At 36.8% G+C, this 22,769-nt stretch overlaps 1 protein-coding gene across 1 annotated transcript in view; it reads left to right on the plus strand.

Annotated features, from left to right (window-relative positions):
• The window catches only part of SPATA7 (spermatogenesis associated 7), a 40,575-nt gene that overhangs the window by 14,341 nt on the left and 3,465 nt on the right, over nt 1-22,769 (plus strand). Inside the window, exons 5-9 of the mRNA XM_075713049.1 lie at nt 9,242-9,375; nt 17,713-18,191; nt 19,289-19,355; nt 21,384-21,454; nt 22,386-22,439. Coding sequence (XP_075569164.1) covers nt 9,242-9,375; nt 17,713-18,191; nt 19,289-19,355; nt 21,384-21,454; nt 22,386-22,439 — 805 coding nt within the window. The remainder of the gene's footprint in view (nt 1-9,241; nt 9,376-17,712; nt 18,192-19,288; nt 19,356-21,383; nt 21,455-22,385; nt 22,440-22,769) is intronic.

Below are 22,769 nucleotides of genomic sequence, written 5' to 3' on the forward strand. Positions count from 1 at the left end.
CTCTTTCACCTATTTTCAAACTGGGCTGGAAAAAGGTGCTGCTGTGTTTTATCTTATTAGAACATGCATACAACCAACACAGCCCTAGAAGATGTTTCCTGTTCACAAAGGAAAAAAACTTAAAGCTAGGGGAAAAAAAAATAAAGCCTTTGATTACAAAAAAATTCCTCAATTTACCTACTGTTATTCTAGCCTAAGACTCGGGAGTGTCAATTGTTACTTAGTTGAAATTTATTATATTCCCAAAATAGAGCTAGCTCATAAAGTGAAGCTGAGCATCACAGCTCAAGGATCAGGATCCTAGTCAGTAGCACAGGATTCATTTAGAAGAAATGTTGGACTTACTTCTTGGTATCACAGAGCTGAGTATCCAGTGCTTTTTATCCTTGGATTTAGCTAAGTTCTAAAATACAGTTTGCTCGATATTCTGTACTGAGAGGAATTGTACAATTATGAAGTGACAATGGATTTGCCAATTTTAAAAATCTGTTTAACAAAGCAATAAATAATGTTGTATTTTTTTCCCTGGAAGTGGCTTCTCAAGACAGTATTATGTCTCTGCCCCAGTTTTCAGGTTTTATTTTGTGAGATGCTTCATGTTCTCTAATAAAAATGAGAGTGCCGAGTGAAGGTTAGAAAGCAAAGTAATAATCAAACTTATGTAAACAGTATCTTTTTATTAGAGTATTCCTCAATGTAGTGTTTTTACTTTGCAATGCTGAAAAATGTTCCCAATTACATTTTCATCTTAAATTGTCTGCATCAAATGCTACAAACACTTATTTTTCTTGCAGTAAAAGATTTGCTTTTTCTTTTTTTCTGCAACAGCGAGAGAAATGTCTCAACGTCTGATTTCATTGAAGTTCAGCACTTGTCTCAGACACAGGGCTAGATGTTATATAGCTTGCTTGCTGGTTCTGTTTACCATTTCAGAAGAGGGTCTTTCTGCCTGATAGAGATGAGAGACATTGGTTCATAGATTTCCTGTCTAGTGATTTCTCTTCAGCAGCTCAGTCTGTATGCATTGTCATTTCTCCTAATGTTTTGGGAGCTCAACTTCTGTCATGTACCTGCCGTCATGGAATCACAGAAATGTTGGTTGTAAGGGACCTTCAGAGGTCATTTAGTCCTCCCTGAGCTTCCTGCTTAAGATAGGACTTGTGCCAACACTAGATCAGTCAGCCAAGTCTTGGAAACTTCCAGGGATGGAGATTCTGCAACCTGAGTAACCTGTTCCAATGTTGCAATATCTACGTATCTAAAAGATTGTTTCCAAATGTCCAATTCAAACGCTGTCAGGATTAGAACTGAATTCACTTGAAAGCATTTATCCTGGTAATTCCAGTTTTAAAGGGCAAATTTTGGAATGTGGAATATAAGGGGTTTAGATGCCGTTGTTGAAATTGTTGTTTCGTGATGGTCAACAGCATAAGTGTCTCAACTGCAATAGGTCCAGGATTTTTGTGTGTGCGTTTGTACCAAATACTTAAGATTATTCTTTCTTAATAAAAATCCTTGAGGATTAATATCTATACTCAATGTGTGCATATAAACTGATATTTTTTCTGACCTGCTTTCTTCATATGTTTTGTCACCTGACTGAGATCACTTTATAAACAGATAAGAGATTCTGCCACACAGGCTGAAATTTGTGCGGAGTTAGCAAAGGGATAATTCCACAGGGCACATCTACTTTCAATTTCTTCATTATTGGTCCCACTACCTTCAAGGTATTTAAGGTTAAAGCTACTCAGGTATCCCTTGTCCAGTATCTGCACTATTCTTATAAACTCTAGATGTTTAGAATGAAATTGAAAATTATTTCAACTTATTTCATACCTAAAATTACAGTGGTTGGGTTTTTTTCCTACTGATCTATGCATTGTTCATCAAGAATTACAGATTTCTGTACTGTAATAATAGTGCAACCAAGTGTTACGTGTTCAGGTGTTAAGCTCAGTGCAAGGTATCATTTGTAGTGTCCCTGGCAATCCACTGGAGAATAGTTTTTCTTCCTCTGTCTTTTATGAAACAGATTATGTGGAGATGACAGCCAGTAGCTCAGGCAGTGATAGTACTGGAAATGTACTGAGGAGGAAAGTAAGGGGAAAAGGATTTTTATAATATTTCCAAACTAATTTCTTTTTTCTTCCTGGAGATGGGACATACAATTTGTCCAGGCACAGTTGCAACATCAATATGACTGAATATTGGGGGAATCTCTATAGTCGAGGGGTTTACAGCTTTATTCTTCCAGTGGTTCTGTGCCTGTCATTGCCTCAACTGAAGCATATTATTACTTGTTTCTTTTTGCATTCCTTGTCTTACTACTTATTGCATCCCAAATAAGGTTTCCATTCCCCCTCTATTTCAAAAGAGATGCGGGAAAGGGAGTAAATTTTCAGTTTGAAATGCTAGGATTTATTAATAGCATAGAGTTACAAAACAGAATTCCCGCAGATAGTGTTAAAAAACATCCCCTGAAAATGTGCCTTATGTACTGCTAAAATAGCAGGTGAGTATTTCCCTTTGGGGTTGTTGCCATGAATCAGTCATTAGTGTTTAAGAATTAAACATGATACTGTAGTTGGCATTCTCCCTGGCCAACTGAATGTGTTCTGTCCTTAAAGGGGATTTAGTTTCCACTGTTCTTTTCCTGGTATCTTAGCTGGCAGCAAAGTAGGCAAGCTGCCATGCCACTGGGCTAGCAGTGAGCATGTTCTTGTGTATTAGATCAGCCTTATTGACTTAAAATAGTTGTTAAAATGTGAAACTTCTTGAAATGTGAAACTTCTATGTTCAGAATTAGTCCAAGCATGTTGATTGATACCAGTGGCCATTAGAAGTCTGTGGTTGTGGAATTTGTGCCAGAAAACTTGACAAAAGCTATGCCAAGTAAGACAGCTGCTGCTACACATGCCTGGTTTCTAACAGTACTAACTTTTCAACCCATATGTTTAGAGGTTTTTCCACAGGGCATATTGATAGTACAGCCTGAACCCAGTGATTAGTGTGCTTGGGAATGCAGGTCTCTTTGATACCAAGGTTGGGGGGGGGTGGAGAAGAAGAAAAAAAAAAGTATTCTGAGAAGTTACCCACCAGAAATCTATTTTAGTCTGATGGAACTTGAATACTTGGGGGGGGTGGGTTGAGCGATGGGGAGAGACAACAATTCAGACTGATCAGTAATGTTGTTGTTCTACTTTGGGGGGGGGGGGGGTGGGTTAGGTTCAAGTAGAAATATCAAGAAATATATATTCTTATATAATTCTGTATTTAAATTTTAATTTTTCATGTGATCACGTATTTTGCATTCTATCTGTCTACCCTTTATGCTGTGAAAAGCAAATATCTATGAAAAGCTGTCTTACGTATTTTATTGTTGCAGCTGTTTTACAGGAAGCTTTCACAAAATCTCCCTATCTTTGATTCTTAACTTTTCTGTTGAGTCTTGTCCTTATATGTGCATTTCTGAAAATTAAAGTTATAAGCAACTAATATAAGTTCTTCAAAGTCAAACACTCAGCTAATTCTACCATGTATATTTTCAGAGTTCAAGTATGTCTTTGGAAAGACATTCTACTGTATTTATCAAGTCTGAATTTTTAGACAGCAGGAAAACCCACTGTGCAAAAAATCTTTTATGAACATGTACTTTTAACTGTAGTAATTTTCTTTGTTTTTGCAGAGGTTATTTACTTTAAAGTTTCTTCTGCAGGTTTTCTTTCTTTTTTTATGAGGTGATTTATTTTATATATGTATTCAGTACATCAGAAATACATTTTTCACAGAGTTTGTAGTTGCAAAAGGACATTAGATCACCTAGTCTGACATCATGAGTTAAGCAGACCAAAAATTTCATCCAGTTGTGCTAATATGGAACTCAATGCCCATACTGAATATGCAAATAAAGCACATAAACAAGAAAGGCCTGCAGTCTTGGCCTGTAAAGGTCAAGAAATAGAGAAAACATACTTTCCTTTTGTAGCTGTTTCAGTAGTTAACCATCATTATTATTGAAAATGTGTCCCTGATTTTTAATTTAATTTACTCAGCTTTACCATCTGTCCACTGGGGGGGTGTTTGTTCTTATACCATTTTCCACTGTTACCGAGGGTCACAAAATAGCTATAGCATACCAGAGAACAGGAATAAAATTATCCTTTCCACTTATTCTTAGCAGTAGCTCAGTGCAAGTATGTCTAAATTGTCCTTGGGGGTTGCCCCAGTGGTACCCTGAGACAAAATCCACTGTCCAAGCCCACCTAGAAGCCAGATGGACATCTCTCTAGGGTACACAAATGGAGGTTTACCTGAGCAGGCTCAGAAGTTTTCTTCAGAGTTAGTGCAGCGTTTCACAATTTCCATGTAGTAGGCTGTACACAGGCTGCTGGATTCTTCATACAGCTCACAAAAGTATCTGTGAGATGTCTGTCGGATGAGGACCCCATACGAGGATCAGAGGCGGATGGATTTGGGATAATCCTGTGCTTCTAGCCTCTCTTGAAATTCCTCCGCAGGATTCATGTCTCACTGTTAGGCTTTATTTCCAGGCTTTAGCAATGGCCAGATTTTGCCATTAGTAGCTTTGCCAAGCAGTATCACGTTTCTGAAGTACATACCCTGTTACAAACATTACTTTCTATTTGATACAAGCAAGGCTGTAGTATCAAGCCCTTAATAAATCCTTTGTCACTTTTTTTATGATGATTCTTCCCTTATTTGATGAAACAGTGCTACTGATAATGGATGTGAAAGAGGACTGCAGAATTGTCTCAGAGTTATGAAAATTAAAATTTCTGTGTTAAGAAACCTAGATTTAGACTTATGAGAAACCCGAACTTCACACCCAATGGCAAAATTCAGTTTTCATGTGATGAGATCTCACCCCAGGTGCTTAAATCATGGTGTATTGGGGATTTGTGTAGAGCTAGGAAGCTGATAGTAAAAATTCTTACAGAAGGAAGAACTTGCTTGCAGAAGTATTATCACCAACTGATATGCTGAACACTTTAATTATGGTCACTGCAAGCCCTTCAAGCTCAGCAGAAATGAGGCTGATGTTTGCATTGTTTATCTAAGAGAATTCATAAGGGAAATAATAACCAGAAGTGGTTATTATAGCTGATATAAAAACACAATGGAGAAATGCTCAGTGTTGGGCAATTCTTTTGAGATACATTGTTCTGCAAGCTGAACTCAATTTAAATCTAACTTAATATTTCATTGTCTGCCATGGATTATTTACATCAAAAATGAAATAACTTGAAGGTTAACTGCCAATTGTACTGTGGTATGACATATGATAAATTTAGAGATTGGAAATTCAGAGCAAAGGACAACACTGGCATTCCAAATGTCCTTATAAGCGCAGAGCTTTCAGGCTGCTTAGGAGTGTGGTATGTATGATTATTTTGTTTCTTCCAGGTTTATGACATTTGTTTTATAACTCTAAGCATGTGTCTAGAAATACTGCTGCAGCCTAGGCTTAAGGGAAAAAGAATCAAGCTATAGAGGGAGGATTCTAACGGGAAATAGAACGATGTGATCTCTGCTTTGGAAATGTGGTGTACTCTTTGCGAAAAGGGTATTTGCCTAGGCTAAAGTGTTACTTCTATGACAGATTGATCAGCACTTAATAGGGAGCTCTTTATGGAGAATGCTACAGTCTAACTTCTAAAATTCATGGTCTGTCTTGTGCTTCCTCTCATTGACAACAGAATTGAGAGAACATTCACAGGGTGGGTGCAATAAGTTATGGAATTTAGTTTTACAGACTGAATTTATCTGATATACAAAAATCACTACTTTTGTTCATATTCTAATACAGTTTCTCTTTACTATAAATCTTTGTGGTGGCTTTGAGTACAGCAGTTAATGAGATATAATTAATCTCAAAGTCTCTAATAAGGCTTTAAAAGGGACTCATGTTATTTGGATCTACAGACTGTGGTTTTTTTAATCCCTAAACATTTAGTTTTCCCTTTTTAGAGAGGTGAAAAAAACCCAGTGGTTTTCTTTTTTCTTTTATTTGTCACAAGATACTTATTGTCTTGAAATTTTCCAGTATTTAACTCTACAAATGTGCTATGTTTCTGGAGCCAATGTACAGTAAAAGCTACTTGCAGTGAAACTAAGTACATGTTAACAAATGAAGTTGATTTTTACTTCCCACTATTCTATGACAGTATGCTGCAGACACTCTGAAAACTAAAGAAGCTATATCTGTGATTGATTTGAAGCAGAAGATATCTTCAACAGTGAGCAACCTTTCCAGTTAACAAACTGCATGTTTCTTACTGAATGCTGGTCTCATTCTTTCTGCGTTTAATATATTCACAGCTGCGGGACAAGTGGTTATGTATGGCAGCCTTAAGTATCTTCAGCTTCCATCAGTTGTAGCATTGTAATTAGTGCCTCAAAGGTTCAGGCCATTTGTATGATACCATTTTCTGTCTGGCTAAAGTCAAATGGAAAGACTGGATTCTCCAGTCCCTGCTTAGGAAAAGGACAAGTGAAGTAAGGGGAGGCAGGCAGTGTGCACGTTTTTGTGTCTGTACCAGTAGCCTTGTCTGTGTTACTTGCTGACTGCCTCAGGGCTATCCTAACTTACATCTAGCTGGCTGTTTACATCTACATTAACTGTTTTCAAGAAGGATTTCTTTATCTCTTGCTTTGCTGGTTTCACAGTTCCTAGCTTTTACAGCCGATCTACCCTGAAAATTCCCTAATTTGGCAACAAGATGGGTACACTGCTGGAATTTTCTGCCATTCTGTTTTGCATTTGCCTGCTCTGCCTTTTAGTACGCGTGAGTGACTTTATAGCTTTTGGAACGCACTTAATGGATTAGCTGAGCTAAGCTCACTCACTGTATGACTGGTGCGAGGCAAAGACTTTACATTTGCCATGCAGGTGACAGTAGTTCCAGTGGGTCATTCTGACATCCAAAGATAGCCTTAGCTGGCATACTTACTGTTCTTTCTTTACTCATGGGCACAAGCCGTGCTTTGGCTGAGAGAAGAGTCATAGCACACAGTCCCGGAGGAGGTTTGTAGTAGTTGGCTTTTTTAGCTTTGAACGCCAGTAGTAAAGGCAGAGTCTGTCCATGTATGTTAAAACTCAGACTTTATCCTGTAAAGAGCGGAATAAGGACAACATCAGAACTCAGTTTTGCAGTAATATTCACACTGCTTTGCACTTCGGCCAGAAACTCCTCTTAAGGCATGGTATGCAGGTAGAACATGCAGTAAAGCGATTAACCCTATCTTGTCTTAGACAAACCCACTTTCCACTTAAGCACTTGAGCGTAAGGAAATTCCTGTTTCGGGCATCTACTCGCACTTACAAAAGGGATACCTGTACTTCTGTATGATTTGCATTTTTGCTTTGTAGAGTTCTCATTCATTCATTGTTTCCCTAGATATTTATTTAGCACTCATTTCAGCCATCACCATTTTACCTGAGCGGTAGGCAAGACTTGAGTGTTTACAGCTCCCATACATGTGCACACACAGACACACTCTGTTGGCCCAGTGTGAGTAATTATTTATCTCAAACATATAAAACTTCTGACCTGCAGCTAATTTTTCAGTGCTTGTCTGTAACTTTTAAGACAAACACAACTAGAAATAATAGTAATTTAGAATAGCCACATAAAACTCAATATTTTTTTTCCTACACTAAATTCTTATTAATTATTTAATGGTACAGCATATTTTTAATTCAGAATTGTAGAATTTAGCATGTCTTAACTTCAGCTAATATTTTTCCAGTAATAAAAGCAACTTCATATTGTAAGTAATCTAATGGAATATGCTGAGTGAATCAGTAGCCATAAAAGAAATTATTTTGTATTTTACATATCAATTGTAAGAATTGAAAGAAAAAGAAAGAGGGATTTCTCTGAGGAATGAAAGCAAGGATTTTGCATCTGAAAGATTCATTTCTAGTTCAAAAGGGGACTGAAATGTTTAATAAAATGAATACACTACTTAAATAATTCATAGAGATTAACATGTCTGTAGGGTTAATGTACACAGATGAATGTATTTTAAACGTTGATTAAATGTCCTCAGATTGGTGTAGTTCTCAACTGTCTAGAAGAATGTACTGCACCAATCCATGAAGTTATTTACATTTCCGTGCGTTAAGTGTAGTAGTGTGTGTGAAGATTGGGGTCTACCAGAGTATGATATAAATACATTATGAAACCAAAGCAGAAATCCACAAAGGGTCTTTCCTTCTGTGTGTCTGTATCAAACAAACCGTTCATACATTTGGGTCTGTGTTAAGTGAATGAGAAATGTAGTCCAGAGTTAAAACAGGTTTCATTGTGTATACAGACTTCAAAAGTGTACTTGCTTGTATAAACCCTCTTCTTTCCCATTTGGAAATGAAATTATTAATGTTTTTCATCAGCCTCATTTGGATTTTTAAACTTTGTGAACTTCATCTCTGGCACCTGGGTGCTCACAGTATACGAAAACTTTGGACTGTATTATGCAAGATGCCATATGTAGGTGACTGATAGCAAACTCGAACACAGAAAATTTGCCCATCTTTTGGGCTCCTCTCTTTATCTGATGGCATAGATACCTAACTCATCTTCTGTGCTGTATGAACACTGTGAACAAGGTCTTGGACTGCAGACCAATGTAGATTGATAACAATTTCCCCTCCTGATCTGACAGTGGCCCTTTCACAGTGTCTGCCTTCATTTTTCATGTTCTTGTCATGAACATGCTTGTTTTGCCATGGATTTCTGTATTTGGGAGACTACTCACTAGTTTTCCATGGTGTGAGCATGGATTTTTCACATCAGATTCACCAACCATAAACATTTTTTTTTTTTTCTGAAATACTGGATGAGAGTACAGTCAAAAGAGTTCTATCTGTAAAAAACTGAAAGCAAACTTGTGAGTTTTTGAGCAGAGTGCTCTGTTAGCAATACTGATCTTTGAATTCCTGCATGGTGGTGTATTAGTTGTGAGATGAGAATACTTCAGGGAAGCTAAGGTGCAGCTTCAGCTGAGATACAGCTTCAGCTACCAGCATACTCTTAATATTTTTCTTCTAAGAATAGAGGTAATTTTTAATAATTGCTGTGTGTTGGAAGTGGAACATCATCTCAATAGTTTGACTTTGCTGAGCAATTGGAAACCCCTATGACATTTTCCAATCACTTAGGACAAAAAAAGAATATTTCAGTTTGGATCTGACAAACTTTGTCTCTTTCCTAAGTTGCTGACCAGCAAAGAAGAGAGAAACTGAAAAAGAAGATAGCCAGGTGTGAAGAGGAAATGAGTGTGGGTAAAACTGCCTCCCGATCCAGCTCAAGAGAGAGTGGAAGGCTGCTGCCATCCTCTTTCAGAAAGGTAGATATTTTAATTTTGTTTAGTAGGTATTGTAGTCTACTTGCCTCCCGTAACAACAGCTGATCACTGCTGTGCAGCAGCCTCTAGAGGGAGGGCTTGCATATTTCAAGCAGCAGAAAATAGACAGGGGTCTTCCTGGCGTGTGCCCAACACCAAATGGACATCTCTGCCTTCTGTCAAAGATGGCAGGTATCTGGATGAAGAGTTCTTGTGGTAAATTCAAGCTCTAGTTGCCTTTGAATTCTCTTGCTTTCATCTCAGCTGAAATTCCCATGTCCTCTCTGTCACTCCAGAGCTTTCTACCATTTCCTAAGGCAGAACTCTAGTTATTACCCTTCCTAGCAGAAGAGTCGAGAATCTTCTATTTTTTTTTCTATATCCAGAGTCCTACTTGGAAATACATTTCATATCTAACAGTATACTACATGCTCAAATTGCAGTTATTGAAAGTGAAAATAGTACTTAAGCCATCAAAATAAATGCTTTTCTGTCTGTATACATAGGTTCACTTATTTTGGCTGGCATTTCATCCAGATATGTGGTGTATATTTCCAAATCACAAATAAATAAATAGCCTAATAAATTACATTCTTTTGTTCATCACTGTAAAGGAGCAATTGCAACTTAAAACAGAGTGCTGCTTTAACTCTGTTGATTTTAACAGCAAATGCTTTATATGTTGTTTAAATATCCGTAGAACTGGAGATCATTTCCAGGTAGTACAGAAAACTCACTATTGGTTTCTTTCTGTGTGACCGGTTTTTGCAGCAGGCAAGTCTGAGTGTGACCTTATTGCAGTGCAGAGAAATAAGGCTTTGAAATTCAGTACGTGGTTCTTATTTGTGGATGAAAGCACAGGCATGCATGAGAAAAGGGAGGAAATTTCATATTTAAAATCCAAATTTTATTTTTTATTAATGCCATTTTTTTTCCTTCCGTGTTATTTTCTGCAGACTGGGGCAGGAGAAGTTCCTTAAATTATTTCATCACGAAACCAAGTAAAGTGTGCTTAAAATGTATCTCTAATTACTGCATAAATTCTCAGTTTTAAAGTGAGAGATGTACTTGTGGTCTTTAATATAGCATTATAACAGACTGTCGCTTTTTTCCTTTGTTTTAATCTTTTGCAAAACAAGGTCTGTCTAAAGTAATATCTGTCCCAGTTCTTCTAATTACTTACAGGTGCCTTCCCACCAACATTCGTCTTGAAAGTGTAGTCTGTATCATGCCAACAGAAACTGCAGCTTTCCTTATGTTTGCTAGCTTAAGGGTATAATTCAAAAAAGTGTCTGAGTCTGAACTTCAAGTTATCAACTGCAGAGTATGTTTTAGAAAGTAATGTTGGGAGACTTGCCAAATTAATGTTTAACCACACATAAAAAGTAATTTTTTGATATAATACTTTTTTTTTGCCTCTAGGTTTTGGGTTTTTTTTTTTAGTTTACAAATGCAAAGAGTATTCTTCACTAAAATACTCTTTGGCGCTTTGTTAATCAAATCATTGATTGCTGGACTTAAAAAGTATGTTTCACTGTAGTGTAAACAAGAGCACCAGTGAGTCAGTAAGAAGTCAAAATCTGTAAGTGAGCCTTCTGTTAGAAGGGTAGGCAGTGGAAGTAATTGAGCTGTCATATTTTTGTGCTAAAAACTAAGCCCTATTTAAACTTTACTTCATTTGCCAAAATACACATTTGATTTCCTATGCTTGTTTGTACACCAAGGGAGGATTCTTCTACTTCAATGATTAGATGTCCTCTAATGCATTGTGAGGATGAGTTAGCCATTCTAATTGTATTTCTGTAGTCATCAGGATATATCGATAGGTGGCAGCTGGAAAACAAACTCTAAGGATGCCTATTAAAGCATATGATAATGTAGAGGATTTTTGCCACACAGTAATCATATTATTGCTGTCAATGTTGCCATTAGGAAGAAGCTGATTATACATCCTTTATTTGTGGAACTGCTCCAAAAATTATTTTGTTGAATTAGGATATTCCTGCATTGGGATGAGATTCAGCACAAATTTGAAGCAGTCAACCTTGGAATACTCCAGGTTTCCAAGGAGGTACTGGCAAGAGTAGAATGTGGTCCTGTGCTTAATAAGCATCTTACAACATTACAGGAGGAATGTAAGAAAAAGAGACAAGGACAGTTCTCCTGGCTTTGCCACTGTTACATTTAAGTGTAAGAATACAAAAGTTAAAGAAATTACTTTCATAATGCATAATTTCTTGCCTAATAAAATGTGGCTCTTGTAAAATATATATCGATTTAAGGGTAACATACATACATATATGTGTATATAAAAATATAATAACCCTTGTAACTCTGACAAGGTCAATGTCTGACTAGATTATAGGCTAAATACATGCTAACTGGCTTTGATATATGCACCTGACTTCCTATTTTCAAAGGGCTTCGTTCATTAGCATTCACTTTTTATGCATTCTGGTAAGTCTGGTGCCTTTATTTCATCATTTCCATTTCTCGTGTAGCTGCATTTATTATTATTTAATGCTGCAATAGAGCACAGAAACTGTTTTCAATTCAGACTGTGCTTTGTGCATGGTAAAATGAAAAAGAAGTAAAAATAATTCCTCTAAATCATATAATACGTTATACATTTCTTAAAACCTCTGTGATTTAGTCAGTGTATTTTATTACTCACTGAGCCAACTATGAAACTGAATAGCTATAATGTGTCTTGAACCTGACTGGCCTGCTCTGTGACTGTTTTGTACAAGGGTTTAAATGCACAAGAACAGTGAATTCTTTATCTGTTATATCTATTCATAAATATAAAGTTACTGTAATGTGAGAATCTGCTATGATACGTCATGAACTGAGAAAGTTATTTCTGTTGTGGTGTTACTTATATTTCATTACTGACTTTTTGAAATAATCAGTGATTTTAATCAAAGAGAGTATTTTGATCAGAGATAAAAATATTGCATCTAGAGCCATGAGTTAAGATGTGATAGATGTTTTTGGTGTGTCATGCATTTCTCTGCTTTCAGCAGAAGACCTAAGTGAGAAGCTAAGGAGCAGGCTCATTTTCAAAAGGCACAATGGAGCAGTCTTTGGATGGGATCAGTAGCAACTAAATTACTTCAAGGACAGTAGTTTGTCTCTCACAGTTGAGGGGCAGGGAAAGTGTAAGATGTCCTGGGGACAGCTGTACTTCTCTTCTGCTCCTCTCTTTCCATGTAGCATAATAACGATGGCTGACACCATGTGTGAAAGTTAATCAAAATAGGATGATAAACTACAGATATGGATGCTGAAAGGGCTGCTGACTTTGTGTTTGTGTGTCTTTGTGAATATGTAATTTTTAAGTGAGTATTTAGAGATTTATTTAGACTGAAAAGCTTGAGGATGGATAAGCAGCACATTGGTGGGTATCCACTCATTTATGTGTCAGCAAATTACTTGTATATACTCCTTATTTAATTAATTACTCTAAGCTTTCTCACAATGGAAAAGGCTGTTTGACAGAGTCTGGAAAATACTGTGACGTATATGCATAGAATGCCACTACCATATAGTCTTTCCAACTTCTGCCAGGGATGGAAAGCTATATCCTAGTGAAATCCCAAGATTTTTAATTTTTATTTTTCTGTACAAAGCTGATTTGGGTTTTTAAACATCCATCTGAGTGATTCAGTGGGTCAAACTGCATGAAGTGCAATATGACTTACCTCTGAAGCAAGAAAACCTGAACTGAGCTGGCCATGAGTAAAATCTATGATTTGAGCAAGATCTGTATTTCATATCCCATGTTCAGATAATCCTATTAACAGGCATTTCTGGCTGCTAATGAAATTTTTAAAAGAAATTAATCCATGCCAAAAGTCAGTTGGAGGAAGGCTGCTCCAAAGGAGGGTAAATTTTCTCTTTTAACCATTTGAAGTATGGTTGCCATAGCCTTGACACTTCAAGATCCCTGTCAGCCTGTTCTTTGAGACTTTTTTTGATTTCTTAAGAATGACAGTTATGGTCATCTGCTTGTACATATGAAATATAGATTAGGAAACACCATTAACTGTTTCTAATCTCTCTTGTTAATTTGGTATGCAGCACACATACGTGGCTATGTGAATTGCCTACTCAAATGCTTTATATTTAAAGATTTATTATACTGTTACGATATTAACAGTCTGAAGATGTATTGTGCTTGACTTAGTTCTGTCAGAATGAGAGATGTAAGTGACCAAAGAAAGCAGAAGAACGTTCTGAGCATCAAAGAAAGATGTTTTCCTGAGGAATGTTCAGTACAGATTTCCTTTCGGGCTTCATAGTGACAATTACCTCTCATGCTGGTTGGTTGAATTAATACATTTCCATATGCACATTCAGTAATACCCCTTATTAATAACATCACAGTATTTGATGAAAGTAGGAACATACCACATTATACAATTGAATACCTCACACACACAAAAGGAAAGATTGTAACAGGAACAGAGTTTTGAATGAGAAAAATGGTTATTATTGATGCCACTACGCAAACTGATTACATTCATACAGGTCTTATTTGTTCACATATTTGTGTGAATTTTCTCTCTTGCCTTTCTCAATTCTTAACTAATTATCGAAGTGTGTAATGAAATGAACAGACGACATACAAGGGGGTTATGAGAGCAGCAACTGTAAAGGCAGCTTGTCGCTTACTACAGGAGACCTTTGCTCTGTCCAGGCAGCGGAGAGCAGGTGCTCAGCCCACTTACAGCAATATAAAAGTGGCTTATAAATGGAGCTGTCTCAAGTTAAAAGAATCAGGTGCTCATTTATTACCAAATTGCAGCTTCTGTATCTTGATAGTGCTGTTCATAAAGTGCCTCTCTGATCTCATTTTATGATGGTAGATGAACTGTTCTATTGGAATACCTTTTCATACAAGAACAAGTTAATTTCAAGACTTAATTAATCTTGGTGTAACTTCAGTGACCCCAGCAAGAGGTGCCTTTGGACCTTTTATGTGAAAATAGATTTAGCAAACTTTCTTTCCAAAGTTTGGTTTTTATAAGACAGATGATACCTCAGTGGCTTTTGAGTTGAGAAACTAAACTTCTTTTAGGAAGTAAAAGTAACTTAGAGAGAAATCTAGATTCTTTCTCTGTGTTACTTCTCTTGTCCATCAGATGACAGTGGTATGCTTTTATCTGTTTTTACTGAATTTTCTCTTCCACAGAGTCTGTGAAGATTCAGGGGTCCTCTCTGTACAAGCTGGCTGCAAGTAATATTCCATTTACCCCAGTTTTGTAGCTAACAAAACTGAAGCATAAATATGTAATTTACGAAACCTTTTTAAGGGGGCTATTATTGCTGAAATGTACCACTGAGTACATTTGTATCTTTCAAAACAAATTACAGTTGATTGAATCAATAGAATAGGTACATATATTGGTAAGCAAGATAGGTGTCAAGATTCTTGACTCCATTAGCTGTATACATTAGTTATAGTTCTTGATAGTGCTAATGTCCAAAGCTATACTTCCATTGAATTTTTTTTAATTGTATCTGAAGAATAGAGCTAAATATCTTCCCATCAGTGTGTTACTGCATATTTGTAGGCATGTTTTTGTCATCTTTTTTTTTTTCCCCCCCAGCTAAACATCTGATATTTTTATAGATACAGATTAGAGAAGAAAATGAACATACTTGCTCTTACAATTAACTTGCCTATACCAACACTGGTGTACAAATAATTTTCTGAAAGCTTGGTGACAAATTGCAGACAAACAGCATTCTCTGACACTCCCTAAAATCTTTTTGAAGTCACCAACGTAGTTCCTTGTTCCTGATATTGTTTCTTTGTGTATCCCAAGGCTGAGCTGCCTACCTGTTTGGGCAGTAAAGGTTTACCCCAGGATAAGGGCTTCAAAAGACATTCTTCTGTCTCAGTACTTGAATGAGTACATCTCAAGACTGACACAAACACGGCTTGGGTTTGCAGTTCTATCTAGGTACTACCTTAGCTACTTGGTCTGTTCTACTTATGATATGTATGAGAAGGAGAACAAAAGAACTGCCCTAAGCTTCCTCATAAATAAGGAATGCTTAAATTCAGGATATTGCCATGTTTACCCTGTACCTTTGTCTTGTTTTAGGATCAGCTCAACTGCTTCCAAGGCATAGAACATGTGGCTTTCATGAGGTGTAGTTGTGTAATTGGGTAATATCACTTAATATCTTCTTTTATTATTATTTTGTATATTGCAGGGCACCAGTCATCCTATGTTCACAAATGCTTCTACAATCTGATTTATATTGCAGCTCCACCAACTGTTTTAATCACTGAGAGTAAAAAGTATACAAGAAAAATTAAGGTGTTTATAATGCATACTGAAGGCTATGGAATTAGCTTTGCAAAACATCTATATAGGTGGATTCTGAAACTTTCCAGTCTTAATCTGTTTTCTATAGTGCTGAGCTACCACTGCAAGTACTTTATATGCAAACAATCACACTGGTAAGCCTTATTATACTGCTTGCTAACAGAGACATTTGTTTGGCATTGTTACTGCATGTTATCAGTTCAGCATTTAATTACGCTGTAGTAGTAAAATAAAGTTGGCTCACGTGAGAGACCACCAAGAAGGGCTTATTTTGGTTCAGCTAACTAAAAAAAAAAAACCTTTTTGCATTAGGCATCATCAGCAGATATGGACATTTTGGGGTACTGGAACAGCATAGATAGGTCTTACTTATTTGGAAGAAAACTGTGTGGAATTGTTGTAAAGGAAATATATGGTATGACAGCAGTGTGATGTGTGACTTAATTTTGATGGTAAACTATCTGCATTTTTTAATATTCCTCTAAATAACATATACTACATGCCACAAAATGTATATTCATCATCTTGAGTTTTAATTTAAAATATTATGTGGTTCTGAAAGGGGAAAACATGGAATAGTGTAGATTCAAAGCAATAACAGTAGCAGTGTTAGGAGAAAATGCAGCATTTATAGAGTAAGAGTCATTGCTTAGAACTTTTAAGAACACCTTTTTTTAGGATTGGAATGATAGAATAGAAAATCTGTGTATATTTACAAGCTATACTATGAATTACATAGGTTCATATACTATACTATATATTACTAGTTTACTAGTATATTGTGCTTCTTTTGGTGAGGAGTGAGTTAGCTGACCATAATTTTAGGCTGAACCACACACTGCCTATATCTTACCTTAGCCATACCACCATGTGCTACTGATTTGTCTCTTGGTTTGTTGTCTAACTAGTAGCCTTGTAACTGTGTCCTTTTAAAGTAACATTGAATGAGAGTTTGCTTCTGAGATTGAAGTACATTTTTAAAGTCTAATGTGTTGAACAGTTAAGAAGCAGGAGCAGTAATACCATTTCTCTACCATCACCTGAAATCAAGTATATCTATTCATAAACTCAGCACGTGTTACCTGACCTGTTTAACTGTAGTAAGCTAACTACTTGCACTGATGGCTTTCTGTAGTGTTAGAGGGAAAGTTTCACAGCTGCCTATGTATCTGCTGGGCTGAGAAACCCAAAGGAGAACAGGATAGAAACTTGACTGTCTGCTGGAGGACATTATGATTGTTTGTATTGTCATAGCAATTGGACATTTCTCATGGAGCAGGGTGTCATTACACAAGGTAACACCCTGTGTTTGTACAGCCCTACCAAAGATGTGCATCTCCCACCTACAGGAAGAAAAGGGTCACACATGGAATAAACAGTCAGTTATAGTTTTCTTATTCTGTGTAATAAACCATATTACAGTATTTTCCATGTTGGTCTAAGTTGAATCAGTGAGCAGTGCTACTTACAGAATATACAGCTTATAAAGATAGCTCGTGTGTGATATGCTTTGAAGCTAATAGGACTTAGTGAGAGGCAAAAGCTCCACGCTTGAAGACAATATGTACTGTGAACCAGTCAGTAGGATACTTATGGATAATGTCTACCTTACCTTGCCCAGGTGGTATGAACAGAGTATACCCCGATAAAATAATTTGCCTTGATGCAATGATCCCTTGACTATTAAAAACGTATTGAGCCTTTGGACTAAAATGATTAAAACTCTTGGTTTGATGTAGCCATCAATATTCTGTAACAAAGCACCAATGGTTTGCTGCTGAAGCAAACCATTTTCTTATTACTCTCTTATTTCCAATGACTAGGTTTTAAAATCTGTTAGCACTGGGGCTGCTCTGAAACCAGTTTGATTTTACAAAAATGGAAAGTTTTTACATAGAAAATACCTCCAAGTTGGTAACAATAATAGCTGGGAGTACCAACTTGAGCAAAGCTGGTAACTTGCAAAGCAATCAGATCTTGTTTTAATTTTTTCTAGAGTTTCTTGGAAGCAGAAGACAAAGACGGTCTCTTCCCCTGTGCTCGGCAGGCACAGTACCTATCAAGAGCGCTGTCTCCTTATGGCGAGCATGGCTTGGTGGGCTCCAGTCCAGTAAAATATGCCAGAAAAGATTCTCAGAATACATCTAACGCATCTAACTCAAACTCAAGTGTCACTACATCAAGTACACCAAGAAAATGCTCTGGACTTTCATGCAGTTGCTCCACTGATAGTTTTGTGAGCATTAGTCATTCCCAGAGGTGTCAAGGAAGCAACTCCAAAGTATGCAGTGGGGATCTTCTAGACAGACACCCTGAATTCTTTACTGATAGCCGAAAACCTTTTACTCCACGCACCTTAAGATCAGATGCTAAATCTTTCCTGTCAGAGTACAGGTATTACACTCCTGCTCGAAGGAAAAGGAAAAATCACTGCAAGCAGCATGTGGAAGCTCAAACACAGACTGATGTGATCAGGTACAGAGATTAAAACTTCATTTTGAAATTGTGGAATTTAGATGTTATCATAACAGTATCTTCATAAAAGCAACATGTTTTGTTCTCATTTACATTTGTATAAAACTGAAATGATTCTAGATATGCCTTAGCAAAAGCTAGAACAGAATGTGATTTTCCTTTTTCACTGGCGTATTTTGTTGTATTCTTTCTGCAGCAACTGGTTTCATCTATATAAATTGGATACAAAGTGCCACTAAACCCAAACTGTGGGATCTCGCATCTGCTGGGGATGGTCATTCCCTCTCTCTTTTCTTTGCGCTCTCTGGTGTATAGTTGTGCCTTCTGTCTTCTAAAGAATTAACCACTATAAGCATGCAAGTAGTTTCCCACTGTTGCCCCTGTAGTCTCTGCTTTCCAATTCGTTAATTAATACATCATGCAGAGATCCTTTTTTTTTTTAACTCTTGAATGCAGCTCTTCATTGTCTTTATATCATTTTAATTTAAATGCCTTCAGATATATCCTATATGAAATATTTTATACAAAATTAATCTCATCTTCTCTTGCATTGAACTCCTTCTTAGCAAATTAAACAGTTTTGATTTAGTTTTGTGTTTTACTGATACTACCTCATAAAGAGAAGTCTTTTCTCTTTTGTGTCCTCAGTGCCTGCATGCATACCTCTGTTTTTGTCCTAGAACAAAGTAGGAATTTCATAAGACTGGAATTACAATAGCTTTGGCTACATATTGCAACTATTAATTTTCTGGCTGTGGGTCATATATTTTCCTGGTGCACTTTTAATGTACAGGATCATCTCCATTCTCAGTTCTGAACAGTTATTGTGGAAAATTTAGCTATCCCCTGTAAATACACAGTCAAATAATGGATTTGGATCACCTATGCATGACTGTTGTCATCCTTCAAAATGAACTGTAACATAGTTTTATTATGTGAATGAAAGTCTGGCAGAAATTTTCTAAACTGTCCAAGACATTTTAGTACTAGGTCCCATTCAGATTGATGGGAAATTTCCACAGTGGCACTGGTATTCTCATCCTGGATATTTTGAAAGTGGCCTTCTTGGAAATCTAATACATCTCTAAATTTTGTAGCTTTCCATCTGCAGACAAAGCGTCTGAGAGAAAAGTTATGACTGAACGGCAGAAGATCCCATTGAAGGTAATACACCTATCAGTCATCTGGGTACTCTTACCACACCTTTCACTATCATTTTGGAGTATATACATCATCTCTGCCACAGCAGTATACAACTGATTTAAGTTTCATTTTCTTTATTGTCATGAGATGAATTAGTTCTGTAGAGGAGAGAGCATTTCAGAAGAATGAATTCAAACAGTAAGAAAAAATATTGCGGCATGCGAAGAGATCTGAGGATATTACAAAATTTAAAAAGAATCTTTTTCAGCAGTTCTTACAAGTGCACTGTCACTTAAATAGCTGTTAAGGACATAGGTAATTGGTACATTATTTTACAGCAGAAGAAGGTACCTCTTTTTCAAGGATTTTTTTTCTTCATTTTTACATTGGATAACACATTCCAAAAAGCACTCAACAGAAGATTTGGAACCAAGGAGTCCCTTCCTCTGAAGCACCCAGACCAGTGGGTGGTGAAGTTTTCCTTAATACTGTTTGCTTTCTGTCTTGCTGAGTGTATCTGGAATGCTTTAATGAAAAATCACACCATTTCAAATTCTACCAGCTCCTAGTATTTTTTTGTCGTAGTCACAGAAATCATAGAATAGAATCATAGAATCGTTTAGGTTGAAAAAGACCTTTAAGATCATCCAGTCCAACCATTAACCTAACATTACCAAGTCCACCACTAAACCAGTTAAGGGTAGAGTAGCAATTTCATGTTTCCTGGCTTGGTGGCTGGATTATTTATAATGAAAGTAAAAACTAGGAATCATTAAGATTGGAAAGGACCTCTAAGATCATCATTCCAATCATCAACCCAACACCACCATGCCCACTAAACCATGTCCCAGAGTGCCATGTCTACCCATTTTTTGAACACTTCTAGGGATGGTAACTCCACCACCTCTCTGGGCAGCCTGTTCCAATGCTTGACTACCCTTTCCGTGAAGAAATTTTTCCTAATGCCTAGTTTGCATCCATCATTTTGATTTGAATTGCTAAGTGTTTGTGACAGTTGAACTGAGTTTTTTGGTTATTTGGTCTTTCAGAAATTGCCTTAGTGTGTGGTGGTTTAAGTTTATTAAATTTTAAAGATGAAATGGAATACCAGCATCTTTGGGAAGCAGAGGGAAGCAGGCAAAAGACCTGCAATATTTCTTAACTCTTCAAATATGAAGTTATTCTCTTTTAATTTGTACTAATATTTGGATGGAAGTGTTTTGATCAGAAGTCAGGTTCTTACTTTGTGCTTTATCTTGTAGCCACTATATAGACAAGTCCTTAAACAGCCCTGTCAGACATAAGAGAAGTACTTGAATAACTGTGGACTTCCTTCCTGAATAAAGGCTACAGGGTCAGACTCTTCATGTCTCTAGCTTAATAAGGCAAATAATTATGCTTTATTCATTGGAGGAGAGGGGTGAGAGAGAATATGTATTTATAGCTTTACTGAAAATAGAAGAGAGACCACCTGAATTGATTTGCATCTGCAGCTGAACCTGAAAAGGTTAAATGATTATTCAGAAGGCTACACACCAGTTCCATGAAGAACTTCTGATTTCATTTCAAAACTGCCATATCTGACTTTTTCTTTGGCTATTGTAAAAGTGACAACACTAAGTCATGTAGCTTTACAGTGGCCCTTTCAGAGTATTGTAATTTAAAATGCAGGTAGTCAGCAACTTTACTTTCGGCCAGTTTTGCGCAAGCAGCTCAAGAGATGTGATTTAGAGTGCTGGTTCCTGTTTTTGCATGCCAAATTTTACTCCTGTTGATGACATCTACCCCTCTGGCTTTTAGAGAATTCATCTTTGACCTACTTGTCAGGGGAGAAATGTTCCACATCTCCTGTTGCCCCTGACTAAAATTTTGGATGTCCAAAAAACCTGATGACCCTTTGCTGCCATATGTCTCAGTTTACCCAAGTTTCTCAGAAAAGACATAAAATTTGTAGGGCTGCTTAATCACAGATAGTTATTAGGTTCATTTTAATGGTAAAATTTGCTGTGTATTTGCACTAATAATAAAGATTTTATCTCTGTGTTTTAGGCTGAAGATAAAAGATATACTGTGGATAAGCCTGAGAGAGGAATAGCTGCTTTTCCATACTCCTTCCTAAGGTGTCTGATTTACAGCAGGAAGAAACATTTGAAGCATTCCTTCTTGCTTTCTATACAGCTGCTTCTTAGGCCATAAGCCTTTACTACCATTTCTCTTTATAAGTCTCTTCTCACAGGACTTTTCTTTGGTTGGGTTTTTTAGATCAATAGCCTTTCCCAATTTCAAAACTCATGATTTTCTTATGATAAAGTTCCACTGGGAAGCCAATTAAGAAAGAGAGCTCTGAAATATGAGTATTTTTGTCAGGAGTGAGAGCGATGACACATTAATAGAGCTCTTAGTTTTGTATATCCAAGCATACATCTGAGCTTACAGACTGTATTTCTTGTACAGTACTACAACTAAATACTGGATTGGTATTCCAGTTGGTATTTCCTTTAAGGAAAAAGGGTCTCCAGACATCCAGCCTTTTGAATCCACGATCTGCGAGAATTGCAGACCAGAGGCATTTCCCACATCTTTTTCTGAAAATGTAGCACAGATTTAGAATATTGTCTACCAATAACTGTGGTGAAAATCAGGCCAGAACCCAAGGGCTCCCAGCTGGTTCTCCTCATTGCTGACCTAAGTATTGTGCATGAGTCACTGATTTGCTCTCTGGCCTTTTCATACAAACACATTTTTACCTGAGGAAAAAAATTGTACTCTGAGTGAAAAAAAGCACTTTTATGGGTAGTGGAGGTCTTTTGAGGTGTTAGAGCACTGCATCTAGTGAGGTGTTATAATACGCTTGAACCATAGTCTCTCAGGCTTCAATGTAAGCAGTGGGTTTTGCTACTGGAGCAGGTTTTGGGGGTGTTCTGGTGGTTTTTTTTCCAAGAGGAAGTGGGATAATGGCACAGCATGGCTCCAGAAGAAGGTGAGATGCAAGGTAGTATAAAGGGTTTTTAGAATGTTGCTCTCTTTCTTACCCTCTAATTTTCTGATTAGAGAGACATCATTGTATTCTCAGCGGTCTTCAGCAAGGAGGACTACTGAGGCTGAGTAAGTATGCTTAAACCATTTTTCTGCTAGTTTGCAACATTAAACTAGAAGCTCTTCCTCAAAACTGATGAACTTGAAACAGTAAATGAGGACTCAGAATAAGCTGCTGTTCAGAATTCACAGTGCAATTGACATGACTATGAATTGTTATATAATACTTAAAAATTTACATGTGAATCTTAAAATGAAGAAAATTCATTATAACTCTGGAAGAAAGATAAACTTCTCTTCTTTACTAGTGGCTATACCTTTCACGTTTCCAGTTCTTTTTTGGTCTGTAATCTCTGAAGCAAATGTTGGCAGAATAAAATACCAAGTTGAAGGGCATTC

Source organism: Pelecanus crispus, chromosome 6, assembly GCF_030463565.1.
Source record: "Pelecanus crispus isolate bPelCri1 chromosome 6, bPelCri1.pri, whole genome shotgun sequence".
Classification (NCBI taxonomy): Eukaryota; Metazoa; Chordata; class Aves; order Pelecaniformes; family Pelecanidae; genus Pelecanus; species Pelecanus crispus.